The sequence below is a fragment of the Antrostomus carolinensis genome, unplaced genomic scaffold (genome assembly GCF_000700745.2).
Source record: "Antrostomus carolinensis isolate BGI_N321 unplaced genomic scaffold, ASM70074v2 scaffold21682, whole genome shotgun sequence".
Classification (NCBI taxonomy): Eukaryota; Metazoa; Chordata; class Aves; order Caprimulgiformes; family Caprimulgidae; genus Antrostomus; species Antrostomus carolinensis.
The window spans coordinates 915-15,828 of record NW_010300440.1 but is presented as its reverse complement, the minus strand read 5'-3'; the positions used below and the strand labels follow the sequence as shown (position 1 = coordinate 15,828).

At 34.2% G+C, this 14,914-nt stretch overlaps 1 protein-coding gene across 1 annotated transcript in view; it reads right to left on the bottom strand.

Moving 5' to 3' along the window:
• Positions 1 to 14,220, bottom strand: part of GABRA1 (gamma-aminobutyric acid type A receptor subunit alpha1) — a 37,546-nt gene extending 23,326 nt beyond the window's left edge. The window contains exons 1-3 of the mRNA XM_010163146.2: positions 14,096 to 14,220; positions 10,240 to 10,352; positions 154 to 221 (exon numbers count right to left, since the gene is read on the bottom strand). Coding sequence (XP_010161448.1) covers positions 154 to 221; positions 10,240 to 10,352; positions 14,096 to 14,217 — 303 coding nt within the window. The 5' untranslated portion in view covers positions 14,218 to 14,220. The remainder of the gene's footprint in view (positions 1 to 153; positions 222 to 10,239; positions 10,353 to 14,095) is intronic.
• Between the last annotated feature and the right edge of the window lie 694 nt (positions 14,221 to 14,914).

The following is a 14,914-nucleotide window of genomic DNA, read 5'->3' as shown; positions in this document are numbered from 1 at the left end:
AATGGTTGCACATAAAAGCTGACAGCATTTTGGAATAAAGAGTTTAAAAAAATCTCAGCCTTAAAAGGAGTAAGTTATTGCATAGATCTTTCATACTCCAATTTAAAAAGACAAGACAAAATGAATGCTGTAGAAATATAGACCATCACTTACCATATCGTGGTCTGAAACAGGCCCAAAACTGGTGACAAAGATGTCAGTCTTGACTTCAGTTACACGCTCTGATGAAGCAGGAAATTAGGACAGTGAGTGTCTATCAACAGTCTTCATTAGATCTAACCACTACCAATTCTCAAAATAAATAGAAAAATTATTGACTTTGATTAGCCATTCTAAAATTAGTCTACAATACACTCCTGATAATTTATTGCTTCTAGACGTAATTTCACAGTCAATATTGTCAACAACAATTTTTTTTATTACAATGTTTCCACAGAACTTTTTGAGACATGGCTTGTGATACCACAGTACAGCAGTCACAGTTCCTCTGTTGTGTAAATCTCTTTCACTAATAAATCTTGTCTGATCATATAAACAGTGCTGAATGTTTTACACAGTACTCACAAGTCTCATTGGGTACTCACTGTTTCTGGGCAAGCTGAATTAAGGTCTCTAATAATTAACCCTGGGCTTATGAATTATGTATTTTGTCTTGAGACACAAGAACATAGAAGAAAAAAAGAGCAAGAATACATTACAGTGTACAAAAACATAAAGACATTTTATTGGTATCAGTTAGAAATGGCTACATTAACTTTAACTGCAATAAAAAAAGAAGCTAAAAAGTTAAAACTTTTTGAAATAAATATCACCTAAACTTCTCTACTACAATTTTTGACATGTTATAATTTATAACTTTTCTATAAACTTAAGTTATAACATAAATGTTATAGTTTGTAAATTATAGTTTTAGATTTCTTTTTAAATTGATATGGGCACTAACATTAGATTTCCCTTAAAGTACCAAATTCGTTTTATAGGCCTCAATGACAGTTTAGTTATAAATAATAATTCAGAAATCTATAACATGTATGTAACATAGATTACATGTATGTGCTATACCATAAAGCTAGATCTCTCTGCAATTTCAAGGATGTACGTTTGCTCTATGGCAGAATGCCCTTGGCCACTTAAGAATCTAATGATTTTAGTGGTCACAAATACTGAGTCTGAAACATCTAAAATGGTGCTGATCTCCAGGAAAAGCCAAGCATCTGCCTTCTGCAGACCTACTGTTAAGAGTCACTTTGAGAAATGCACAAGTGTAACATCGCCCCTTCCTCTCCTCCCTCTCTACACATACACAGAGAATCAGTCACTTCCGAACATAGTGGTATTTTGTAGGCCTCACATCACAAAATATTCCCTCAGGATGGCATATATCAAAATAATTCTGTTGATTTAAAACTAGCTCTAGGGAGTAACACCACCTGGAGGCATAAATCAAAACAGTGTTGAGTGGAGCCAATCCCATCAGATTTCAGAATTTACAGTGAAGTAATTCTGTAGTGCTCTATGAGCCAGCATGGGATTTTTGGTAGAATTTCAAATATGGAAGGAGTCGTACATTTCTCAAATAACTTTCAAAAAAGAAATAAAAAGAGAAATTTAGAACATTAAAAGTAATCCTAAAGAAAAGAGGCTAACAGAAAAGTACACGTATAGTAAGCAGAAGTCATGCAGCAGGCAAAAAATGTCATGGGACTAAGAAACGTATATATGTAGCCATCTGTGTAATATTATTTAAAAACTATAAAATAATTCAATTTTTAAAAAATAAATTTAATACAACTCTGTGATTTCAAAAGACTTTGGACTGTTTAAATATTATTTGTTCCATCTGAAAAGAAAGTTCTGACAGAAGAGAAGTGGAAAAAGGAACCAAGGTTAAGCAACGACATTTCTGTATCTCATGCAAAAAATCTAATGAGAATCAGAGTTCTACAATGCACTTACAGGTTTTTCACTTTCATTTGAAAAAGTCTACAACTTCTAAATATATATATAAATGTAAGCAGTTTAATATAAATGTTTAATATATATACAATATCTCCTTTTGTGAAACAGCAATAATCAAGATGTAATATTGGATCTGATTCTACTGTCATTCTAGTAATGTGCTCAATGACACTTGTATTCCATTAGCAAGTTAATGCAAAAATTAGGCAGTAGCAAAAGTAATCTCCAGGACTCATTAGAAAAGTTAAAGGATGAAATATCCAGTGTGTTATTCATAATCACAGAAAGTAAAATACTATGATGTGGCTGAATTGCTTAATAATATTCTTTTTGTTCTTTGTATCTGTGACTGAGATGTGTACAAACTACAGTGACTATTGACAGAAGCACTGGATAGGTGAAATTTCCCCCTTGGTTGTCCAGTGAAATTAATGTGTGACCTTATCATTGTTTACAAGCTTTTCAACTAACTTAGAGACATTTAAGTATTTTCTTGATATCTAATTGGCTCTAGATTTTTAAAGATGTTCACAGTGAGAATTTAAGCTTCTCTTACTGGAAGAAGTATAAGGTTGTCCAGAAATTACTTCACTTGGAAAAAGTGAAGTATTCTCTCCTTCAGCCCATCACTTTCACAAAAGTTCAAGAGTATTGTAGGAAACAGCTGGCAGAAAAAGAAGATGGAGATTTCACAAGGTCCAGTAAAACACTGCTGAATGGATTCTTTAAGTTCCAGCTACTGAATCACCTTTTCTTGAGACTGAGAAATTAATATAATAATGAAACTTACTAGCCTTTACATACTGAAAAGTGAAATTCACATAACTCTCTTAAAGATCTTTCATCCTGACTCCCCATCTCTCCATCTCTTTTCCACTGAGGCACTTCCACTGGTGTCATTAGGAAACAGAAGATGCTAGAAGCTCTTCAGGTACAATGCATTCATCCCTTAATGATGTAAACTCAGAGTCCCAGCTCTGAGAGAGCCCCTATTTAATGTAATATAGCTAACTGATTTACCTTGCACCAACACAGAATACGCTCTTTGAATCAGCAGCATATCATGTAGTGGTATCCTGACTTCTAGTTTTGGGAGACATGGTCATAGTAGAGAGGTCGAGGCTTAAGGAAATAGTTTGAGGACACAGAATGGAAACTAAAGGCTTTGGCAGTAAGATGGAAGATTTTCAAGGGAGTGGAAAAATAGGTGATGCCTTTCATTTCTATATAACATTGAAGATCACTTAAGTGGCATGTAAGTCATAAGTCATAATATAAAATTCAGATTGTGAACTCACAAGGGACTGTGTTATCTTCATACTGATTACACTTTTGCAGAGCATCTCATTCCAGGTCTCTTCAAATCCAGATAAAACCACTGTACAAACCACCACATGATTTGTTTTTTCTTTGAGATATACCTCATTTTCAAGAGCAATGAAAAAGTGTGTACGAACACACAGAAAAAGATTCACCCCTCCAAAGCCATATGGAAGTTTTGAAATTTTTGTTTACTGTTTTACTAATTAGATGATTCAACTGTGCTTTGTAAAGAGCTTCAGAATTTGTGAGTCACTCCTACCCAGGACATGTGTTTACTCATACATTTGGGTTATATATTTAGAATCAAGGTTAACTATGTTCAGTTTGCAGCTTGAATACCATGGAAAGGCTTAAACTGTGCTTCAAGTGCTCAGAATGCATTTTTCAGGAACCTCAAACCCTGAGCTGTATTAAAAGCCTTCACAATATCCCTAAGTACTAGAGAAAATTCTAAGTCATTGAACAAAACAAGCTCAAATCAGGAGCTGATTGGACTGCTGAGGATAAATCTATCAGTTGTAAAGACATCTTAACCATATTTCTTGAACATTTATCTCATGAACCAGGACAAAGTAGTATAAGGGTATCTGTAGAACATGCAACAATTCCAGTTAAACAAACAAACAAACAAACAAAAACAACAAACAAGGCAATTATTAATGACTTACTAGTTTTACTATAAGGCAACCATAGGGTCCAAGTACTTACTGATCAGCAAAATAGCAACTGAGAACCATACCTAGATACTCTGGAACACAGCCTCAGGCAACTGATCCATATACAGCTATGAAAGCACCACTCAGTTTGAACTGCTGTAATTTTACTGTTTACAGCTACTGTATTTTGCTAATGATGCTAGACTAACATAAACTCAAAATTAATAACAATAAATATTTTGATTTAAACTCCCAGGGAGCTCATTATTGCTAGAATTGTGATTGGATTACAAATAGAGAACAAAATAACAAATACAGATTTATTTAAACAGCAGGTAATAAGCCTATTTATCATAGGAAACTATACATTAACTATTTCCCTTTCTGACCTGGTGGTATTTGAGCACAAGGCTTATTTGAATTGTATATTTTGGTGGTTTATATTAATTCCCTCTTTTTTGGTAATGCACTTGTACCTCCTGCATGTCTTGTGTAAGTGTGTGCTAGAATTATCAAAATAGAGAAGGTTTTTCCTATTTTGAATTAAAAGAACTTAGATGCCTTATAGCGTACACTATTATTATTAAAAAGAAGTAATGTAGACTAATCACCTTGGCTGCATCCCATGAAGCATTTTGGTTGAAGAACCACAACAAATACACTAATAAGAATTTTATGCTGCTGCTTTTGTAAAACTAGAGACCAAAAGGGAGAAGAGTGAGCTGTCCCGTGATTACCCAGCTATGAAGGGTTTACTGAAGGCTGTGCAGTGTCATGGCAGCCCTCCCCATGCCAATTAACAGCTCAAAGCTGCTCATATCCTCCCTACTGTTGTATTAAATTGATTTTCCTAAGATCTTACGTGGCTTTTTGCAGTTGTCTTTAAATCAATGTGGTGCCTATAGAGTGGAAAAAAGACTAAAATCAGTCCTTTCAGTTTTTGCAGAGTATAATATCTAGTCCTTCTTTGCTTACAGAATTATGTGTAGGGGTCCAGTACAGGATTCTCTTTTCATTTAGAGTATAAACTTTTAGGTTTAACTAAATTTTTATTACACATACAGACCAAAACCATATTTTCCCTAAACTTTAAGTTAGCTCAAATCTGAGTTCAAATCCAATAATTTCCATTGGGACCTCAATCACTAAGAGGTAAGTTTATTATACATTTATAGATAATTTCTCACAAACCTGAATTGTAAAACCTAATTAACATAATACTGTCATGTTTATTTTCCATCACTTCAAATACAAGCACTCCGTGGAAGTAACGAATTGCCTGAGATGGACTGATGTTCCTCTGAAAGATAGTCACATTCAATTTTGATAAACACCACACAGGAAAGATCAACAAATAGCTTTCACTGATAGCATAAAACAAGTATAATTCTGTTCAATACTGAAGTAATGTTGATAATCTACTTGGGATGATCTAATGGGCATTCACCCCAGCTATAAAAGCAAATATCATTTAGGAAGATTCTGGGCTGGCTAACCAAACCCCACTCTTGTTCTTCTTAGTTCTGTATAAACAATCTTTCTACTACAAAATCCTTCTCAAAGGGATAAACCACATTTAAAATTATTTTAAGTCAAAAGGTCACAGACCAGGTCATATCCTTTAGTTTTAGAGAGGGGATGAGTGCACTGCAAAGGTGACAGTCTTAACAAATCAGAAGCTGCACTTGATTCCATGTTAATAAATCCTAGCACCAGGTGCAACCTGCCCTGTGCCAACCTGCCCTTTCTCCACTGTGGCACTCAATCTGCCATGGTAGCATCTCAGGGCTCATGTCCATTCCTCATATGAAGACAACTCAGAACAAAAGGCAATGGCATATCTATTTATCTGAGGACCTAATTTTTTCCATCATTTTTTTTGTTGCTTTTAAATTCTTTTAAACTCCCACTCTAGATATAGTGGTTTACTATGAGGGGTCACCAAACACTGAGGTGGATTTTTCTCCTTATTTGACTCCTTCCCACCAATATCTGATCCTTTATCTTGTTTTGGATTGTGTATTTGAAAAGAGAACAACATCTTAATTATTTAGCCTATTTTTGATCACCTGTAGTTCTAGGATCCAGGTAGTTGCCACAGGAAATTATTCTATTACCTAGATGACTTCGCTGTTTATTTTTTCCCTTAACTTCTAACACAATTTCCTCTTTTTCAGCTTCAATATGCAATTCGTCCTCTCACAGAGGATAATAGGTGTCCTCTAGTGTGGTTCAGAATGTTTTCACATTCATTTTGAAAGTTCTATTTTCCAGGCATAAATAACTGTAAATGTAGTTATTTGCCCATGTTTATGGATGGGTACAACAGATGCTATTTCCTAGCAATATCTGACTAAGTGACTATGCCCACATATGAAGGAGGCAAATATCTAAATAACATAATTTATATCAATAATTATTGATAAGAGGTGCAAATGTGCCAATGCATAACATAGTGCTGTATGTTTCTTTTAAAGAAAAATCAGATTAATTTTAGCTACAAACCCATTTTTTAAATACTGAGCATATTCAATCAGTATAATTTTTCCCTGTGGGTCACCTACTCCATTCTTTTATATTCTTCTTAATGAGAAATAATTCCTTCTTTGTTTAACAGCAAGATGCTCAGAGCTTCTCACTTAATTTCAGACACGGTCTTACTGGCTTATCTGATGAATAATAATTTTCATTCCTATACTCTTTATGGAACATATGTGTTTTTTCAGTTTTCCTTTTGAAGTGATACCTCAAAAGAAGATCTAAAAATTGGAAAGGATTAAAAAATATTAATCTATTACTGATTCTATGCATGCTGAAAGAGTTATTCAAAATTCAGCACCTCTAAATTTTTCATTATCTTAATGCTGCACCTTTTAACCTGGCTTTCCAATTAATATATAATACAGACCCAAAAATGTATCTTTGTAATGAGATCTCTCCAGGACCTTGTTCCTCACGTGCCTCACAAGGACATTTCTAACCACACAATGAAACTGTTCACCACACTAACAGGAAGTTTGCAAACAAGGGATAGAGAAATATAATGATGTTTATTTCAAAAAGGAGGAAATTACTCCTGTAAGTGAGTAGAGTAAGATCAAGTTCAAACCCTTTTCACAGTTCATTACAATTATTCAGTAAGCATATCTTTTTGTCACTTAATTCTTCATGCATGCGCATAAACACAAGGAAGCAGAAACAAATAAACTGACTGAAGAAACTCTGTCATCTACTTTTTCTTCCATAGCTGAGAAAGAGAGAAATTGGTTCTCTTTTCTGTTTATGTTCATGCACAGAATTCTCTTTTCTGTAGATGTATATATTTGAAAAACTGCACTACAGAAGGAAAGGTCATACAGGGATAAGCGGAGAGTTTTCTGCAATGTGCCCCTTTCTGTAGAATACAGTAACTGTACCACGCAATGTTTTACTTCATCTACTGTTTCTCAGAAGGCAGAGAAAGAACAGGACAGACCATTTTGGATAATTGCACCAGTGCTATAATGTAATCAGTGGTACACAAATTTACATTGTGCCTAACAGTGTAACATTTACCAACATACTATATATGTATGAAGGTTTCTGGTCTCTTTAATTCTCTAATAGCTTCATCACAGCTAATATGGAATGAATGAGGTTTAGACCTAATTCTATATACTTAAAAATGCTATTATATTGGTAGCTTTCTTAACTTTCTCTTTATATAAAAATCATGTTCTGACTGAAATATTTAATAAGAAGCTATCACTGATATTGGGAAGAGAAACGAAATCACTGCTTTTCCATCTACATTTTAAAATTTCCAGCAACAGCTCATGCTATAATGGAAGGCTATTGAACTTCCAACTCCAAAAACTGTGCTCTATTTGATATATCGATTTAGATTTCTCATTGGATATTTTTACATATGGAACATTTCAGAATACATTTCCCCATTATACCAAGTGTCTAAATCAGATGTGTCAAAATTGAGTCATCTTGAGGTTCTTAACTAATATTTAGATACCTCAGGAAGAAGGTTTTGCAGAGGTGAATTTCAGAATTCCTGACCAAACACTTTATTATAAATTGGTACCAGAACTGAAAATATTGGCCCCGATGTTTGTCCCTGGTTTATGTAATCTAGCGTTTATGTATTTTCAATAAAGCATTATTCAACAGTCAAAAAAGTAAAGCTACTTCTTACTACATTTGATTTTAAACATTAATTTACTGCCCACAATTTCATTAGATGTGGGATTTTTTAAAACTCCTGGTACTCTTAGTCCTAGTATTCAAAGCTGACAAATAGATAAATTAATTTTACTCTGCTGAACTGACACTGTGAAAATATAATGTACTGAGCATCAGGGAAATTATGATATTTGAGGTTCGTGGCTACAGGCAGCAGCATGCAACACAATTCAAAAAGGAGGGATGCAAAGATTATTTAAACTTCTCTAACCCTTGGTTAGAGAAACTACTCCAATCCTGCCTTCCTTCCACACAATGTTTCCCATGCTCCACTCATTTTTGCTTTTAATTGATAGTGATGCAAATAGCTATTCAAGTCTGTGAAGAGACTCCTTTGCTCCTATAGAAGCAGTTACATTAAACAATCTTTCTCTCAGGAATAAATTTTAACTGGGCTGGATGATCCTTTCATGAACTATGCAACCTGTTCTCCCAACACATCCTTGAAGTCTGGCTTCAGAAACATATATATAAACACACATATATAAGACTCTATACAAATGTGCTCAGTTCTCTAAATTGCAATCCAGAGAATGAGAAAAATTCCTTTGCCCATATCTCCATTTGCTCTTCTAGTAACTATTAAACAAATTATAATAGCTACAAAACTCGTATAAGAAATCATCATGTGCTTAGGTTTTTCTTGTAGGCATGTTGCAGACTCTACAGTGTTTCATTTATTTATTGCCTTCTCTGCTATGTTTATTTGTTGTGATATAGTTGCTGACTGAATTGTACAGTTGCATTAATCAAAGATTAAGGAGCATTTATTTCTATACTAGCCCAAGGGTTTACAAATAAGCAGACAAAACTACCGGTAGATAAAAGTAAAAAGTGATTCTTATCTTGTTGTGTATTATCTGAAATTGCACACAAAAATTTACATACCAACCCATTTTAAAATGTGTTAATACTTTATATTTAATCTCTTTATATAGAGAATTTTATCTTTAGCCAATCCTTGAAGCCAGTGAAGTCAAACCATTGAAGAAGTTGGCTCACAGTTCAAGAACTGTTACAAGATGGTAGCCTCAAACCACAGAATAAGCTCACTCTTAATTACCTTCCATTTCATCCGCAGGAGATCGTATAAGAATTCTTAATGTAATACCCTGTTCTTCTTATAACGCAGTTCCTCTGAGAGCTATTATATGAAAACAGGTTGAACTATACTTTGTGGGGTGGGTTGCTTTGTTTTATTTTACCTGAAGAGTCCAAAAGAAAAAAAAAAAAAAAAAAGACATCTGAAAGAAGTAAACCCAACCTTTCCGTGCATTGGAAAGAACAGAATTGTGCTTGTGTGTTTAGGACTTTTGCATTTGTGAACAACAAGCTTTTAGGACCCAATTTTAGAGTCACGTCACAGTAGAATAAATCAAAGAGTGAACATAGAGATGCTGATAAAGCCTAGACTTTGTAACAATGTTTTCATGAAGATATAGTTGCTATGTGTTTTTATGCTTTTTATGGGGTGCTCAGAGATATGGTTTAGTAGCGAATAGGTACAGTTGGACTTGATGATCTCAATGGTCTTTTCCAACCAAGCGATTCTATGATTCTAAGAGCAGAACGATTTTTACCAAGCTGTGAAGACAAAATGTTACAGAAACAAATCCTGATACACCTAAGTAGGAAAAAAAAAATAATCTTATAAACTTCTCTGAGACTTCTATGAGTAAGGTTGATTGATCCTTTCACTTTTAAAACTAAATCCTCTTATGAAGATAGTCATAGATAAATGTGTTGTTTAGGCCCAATTCATAAACTTGTCATTTGTCAGGTCACAGGTCATATTTTATTATCTTTTATTCTTCACACATTTAAAGTTTTAATATGTATTCAGAGGTGTTCTTGAATTGTGAATATTTTTTTTTTTTTTTATTTTGGGTATAAGCGTGAGAAAACCAAGGATGTGAAAGACAGAGAAGGCATAGCATTTTTTAAAAAACGGATGTTACACATCAGCATTATTTTATGTGTATATATAAAAAGAATATCATGGAAAAATAGCATTGTTTTAACTGATTTTTATCTAACATGTAATCTTGAAAATGATAATGCAACACACCTCCTAGTCCTGGTCTCAAGCGGTTATCATAACCATCCAGTAGACGATCCAATATTCTGGTAAATACTGTGGTATTGTCTTTAAGTTCATCTTGGGATGAGGTTTGTCCATAGCTGCAATACAGAACAGTTAACACTGAAAAACAGTAATCCACCAATAACCTTACAAAACACTAATTCCAAAATCTGTTTAATCTTCCTTATACTGGTTTATGGTCACAAAATCTCCTCCATAAAACAAGACTGCTTTATAGGGTACTTTCACTTCTTTCTTCTTCAATGGTACAGTTTTGCAAAATCGTAGAAAACCAGTGCCTCTCTATAAACGGTGAGCAAATAGAACATCAGTTCCCTTATGCTTATCTCATTATTCATTATAATATTTTGTGTTCCTCAGTAAAAGGATCATTTGTCAGCAAAAGATAATGTGTTAAATTCATAATAAAGGGTTTGCATACAAAGAAAGTTACAATAATTTAGAACGCTGACACTTAAGTACTGAAAATAAATGCTAAAACAAAAATAAACCAAAAAATACAGAGATGTCTTCTTTATGAATATAGAAGTAAATCAAGTGAGTGTGCATTTTCAGAGGTCAATATATAATTTTGCTTTATTTTATTTCCCATTTTCCTTCAGCAATTATATTTGGAGGAGTACCTCCAACTTTTCCTTACAAACATGTAGTGAAACCATCTGTTGATATGGAAATGTCTCATGTCAATAAAGCTTCACTTACAGATCCCTAATGTATATCTCTAACTCAGACAAAAGTCCTAAATTTTGCTCGAACAAGGATAAAATTGAGTTATTTGAATTCAGCTACCAAAATCTTACTTCCATTAATACAAATCAGAATGAAATCCTTGGGCTTAGTGGTTTCTGTCTGCCGTAAATTACATTAAAATCAACTTTTTTCTTAAATCTGAAACCTTTAGCAAACACTCTGTCATAGATGACTCCCTTAATCATAGATTACAGTTCTCTCAAAGCCAAACCCAGTATCGTTTTTTCATTCACTGCTGGGAAGACTTCCATTATAAACACTGTAGTCATCATGACTAAAAGCAAAAACGCTGCTTTCCAAAACTTCATTTTGTCACACACATTGCTACTGAACTAGGTAAACAGTACAGTGCCAAAAACTTTTGCTAGGATCAGGTCTAGTCACAAAAGTGATTCTTCCATTGGGCAGCTTGTTATCCGCATGGCTACAGCGATACACGGGTCTCGGTGCTCTGCCAGTTGTTCCTGCTTTAACCAGCAAAGACCATCTTATGAGGAATATACTTTTACATTAAATGATCTGGTTCTATTAAAGTACCTACAAAATTATTTTCTGTAAGCTGCATCAGTCAAACACCCTTTGTGTAACCCACATGTATATTTCACTTGTAACAAATACAGAGAGAAAGAGGAAAGGTAACCCTGAATATAGGTACTCTGGAAATGCTTCCAAGTTATTTTGCATTACAGGTTTGAAAAAGTAACGCTACAAATTCAAACGTGTTTCAGAACTGACACTCGTAGAAATTCATTTATTTCAATAGGATGTAACTTGGTAGAGAACAATTTCCAGGGTTTTTTAATGCATGTAAATCACCATTTCTAATGAAGAAGACAAAATCTTTAACATTTTAAAAAAATACTATGAATTTTCTCTAGCCATATCATGTAATTTCACTTAATAAAAAATTAGGTTGATTGATATTTTTCATACTACAGTTCCATTTTACGTCATACATTAATATTTTTTTCTTTCGTGCTTTCTATGTGTTAAAAAATAACAAGTTCTCCTGCTATCTTCAGTGAGTATTATCTTTCAAAGGATCATTCCTCATACACCTTATGTAGAATCGCAACACAGGACTTTTCCCTGGATTAATTTTTATATTAACACTCATTGTCAGTAAAGAAGCTGCTGTACATACATATCTCAAGGACAGCAGAAGGTCATCAGGATTAAGGTGGCAGAAGGATCTAAAAACACTTCAGAAATTTTAGTGGTAAATAAATGAGTATGCTTGCAGAACAGGCGTCAGAAAGATGGACTAGTGGCAGTGCAGTCGGAAAGGATGCAATACAACACACTGCTTCCATCCTGGGTGTCACATTTGTCAGTACCCTTACCTGTTCTTCCTACCATTTTATCAGAGGTAAAAAGCACCATTAGGGTTGGTTTTAACTGACATGCGGTCACAACAAGAAGAATGTCAACATTTATGTACATATACATTGTGTACAAACTGTAACTCCAGAGGGCTTGTGATTTTTCATTCAAAACATATTAAAATAGTTTTAATCCTCTTTTTTTATTACAAGATGAATGATACGGAAAAAAACTGTGGCTTTCTAGATCACAGACACTTTGTCTAATTCATCAGTTGCTTTTTTATCATAAAGGATTAACAGCACTCCAGAAGAAAAGGCAAGGGGAGTTACTATGACAAAATGGCTTTAGAAACAGATATATTTCATGTAAGGTGTGTACATTTTGAGGAAAAAGTGACTGTATGCGATTGTGTTTTCATATTAAACCACAGTATAATAAAAAACTGTGCACTAACTCCATCTACAGGTCATTATAATAGCAACACACCATATAATTTTTAAACACTAGTCCAATGTGTTTTAATCCTCACTTTAAGAACGTATATGCATACAGTCTAGATATAATATGTGCATATATCTATATAATAAACATGTTTTCACAAAATTCTTTAGCTAGGCCAGATGAAGTACTTCATGAATAATTTAAATCTTACATTTCTTAATATATTATAAAAAATAAAGGTATTCTAAATTCTTCTAAATACAGTAATTGGAACATGAATCACCTGCTTTTATTCTTTTTTTTTTTTTTTTCCCCTAGAGGAAACCTTTGTGCAGATGAACCTTTGCCCCTTTGCCTACTCCACTCTAAAATCTTCAGGGCAGCCAGAAGACAAGTTTATCTAGATCTGTAGATGCATAAGGAGACACTATGGAGATCAAGGCACAACTACATCTTCTAGAGATCGTTACTGATGATACAAAATTTCTACTGGTTTTTGGTCATTAGGTAGCATTACAGGGACCGGACATTAGTATTTTTAAAATACAGAAATATATCTGTAAGTTTTCTTAAACACCTTTACTGAATTTTGAATTTCAGAGAGTACTTCAGGTATACCCTGAACTGCTTTATAGTCTTTAGTTAACCTACTAGTTGTTAGATGAGATGTTGTATGATTCCTAGTTGTTCTTAATACTAATGCTATTTTTAGATTATGATTTCAACATATATTCCATAAACATTCAGTGCAGCATAGTCTTTCAAACATAAACTGTTACGAGGTTTTAGCTTACAAATTCTTCTTCATCCAATCAGTCTCCGTTCACCAGGAAGGTCTACTTCAGATTTGCAAAAACAGGTACTAAGTTAGGACACATTCCTGACCAGCCAAGAAGTGATTGTTTTGCCTCTGCTTGCAGGGACAATAAAGTTACTAAATAGCATTTAAGTGAGATTGAAAAAAAAATTAAACTTTGTTTTTCCTCTAAAGAAACTTGCATTTCTGAGCAGTCATTATATGAGTAAAAAGGATTGCACAGGTGTTTGAGGTAGTTTAGTTTCAATTTGTCTCAGAAAGCTTTTTCTTTTTTTTCTTCACAATATTGACAAAAAAGATGCTATGCAAACAAATTGTAGTTTTCTTTCAGTCTTCCCTTAGTTAGATTTAGCTAAGATTTGAACAGGGATTGACTCTCCCCAATACACTTAGTAGCAGTTCAGCCTATACAGTATTTGTCTTATGCTGCTATATTAAATTAAAGGTTCCTAAAATATGTTGATGCATTAAAAAATATCTCCCCACCTTCTTTCAGTCAATGCATTCAGAAGGAGGCTCCAGGCCCAGAGGCAGTCACAAAGCACCAGGAATCTCTTCATGGTGGGCTCTGAAACTAGAAAGAAAATAATTATCAATGTCCTCCACATTATAACAGGTACTGGGGAAAAAATATCTGATTTTGGAAACTTTTTCAGAATAATTTTATGTCAGGCAATGACCTCACAACACTATAGCTCATGTCATTTGGAACAGGGGAGAACAGCCTTGACTATTCTCCTGTTTACCTTCTCCTTTTAGACACGGAGGCTTGGGGTGGAATTTATTTTACGCTATGGGTGTATTCTTGTTTGTGTTATTCTTGAACTTTAACTAAAACAACTATAAGTTAAAGCTGCTGTCTTCAAACTCTGTGGTAATTCTTGCGCAGTTTCCTCCTGTGTTGAAAATGTGACAGGGCGCCTCCATAACATGTCCAGATAACCAAATGTAATTAGTTTTTGTTTGACTTGAACCAGCCTGAGTCCTTCCAAACCTCTTGGAAGGTGTCAGTGTGTGGTAGCGTGGCTGAGGAGAGCGGGGCTTCCCCCACAGCCACTACTTTGCTTTCATGTGATGGAAGCAACTTTCTTCTACAGACATTACTGTTCTCCTCTTCCCTGAAATATTAGCATCAGAGAAGTAAAATGATCAGATTCTGACTCTGTGATGTGCTGCTACATATGCACACTAATATTTTTGTTGGGCTAAAGGGCACAGCTCATAACCAAACCATGTGCTGACAACCTACACACCATCTCCTATACCTCTACCAGTCCCACGACTGCTGCTAGGAAAAGCTTTTGC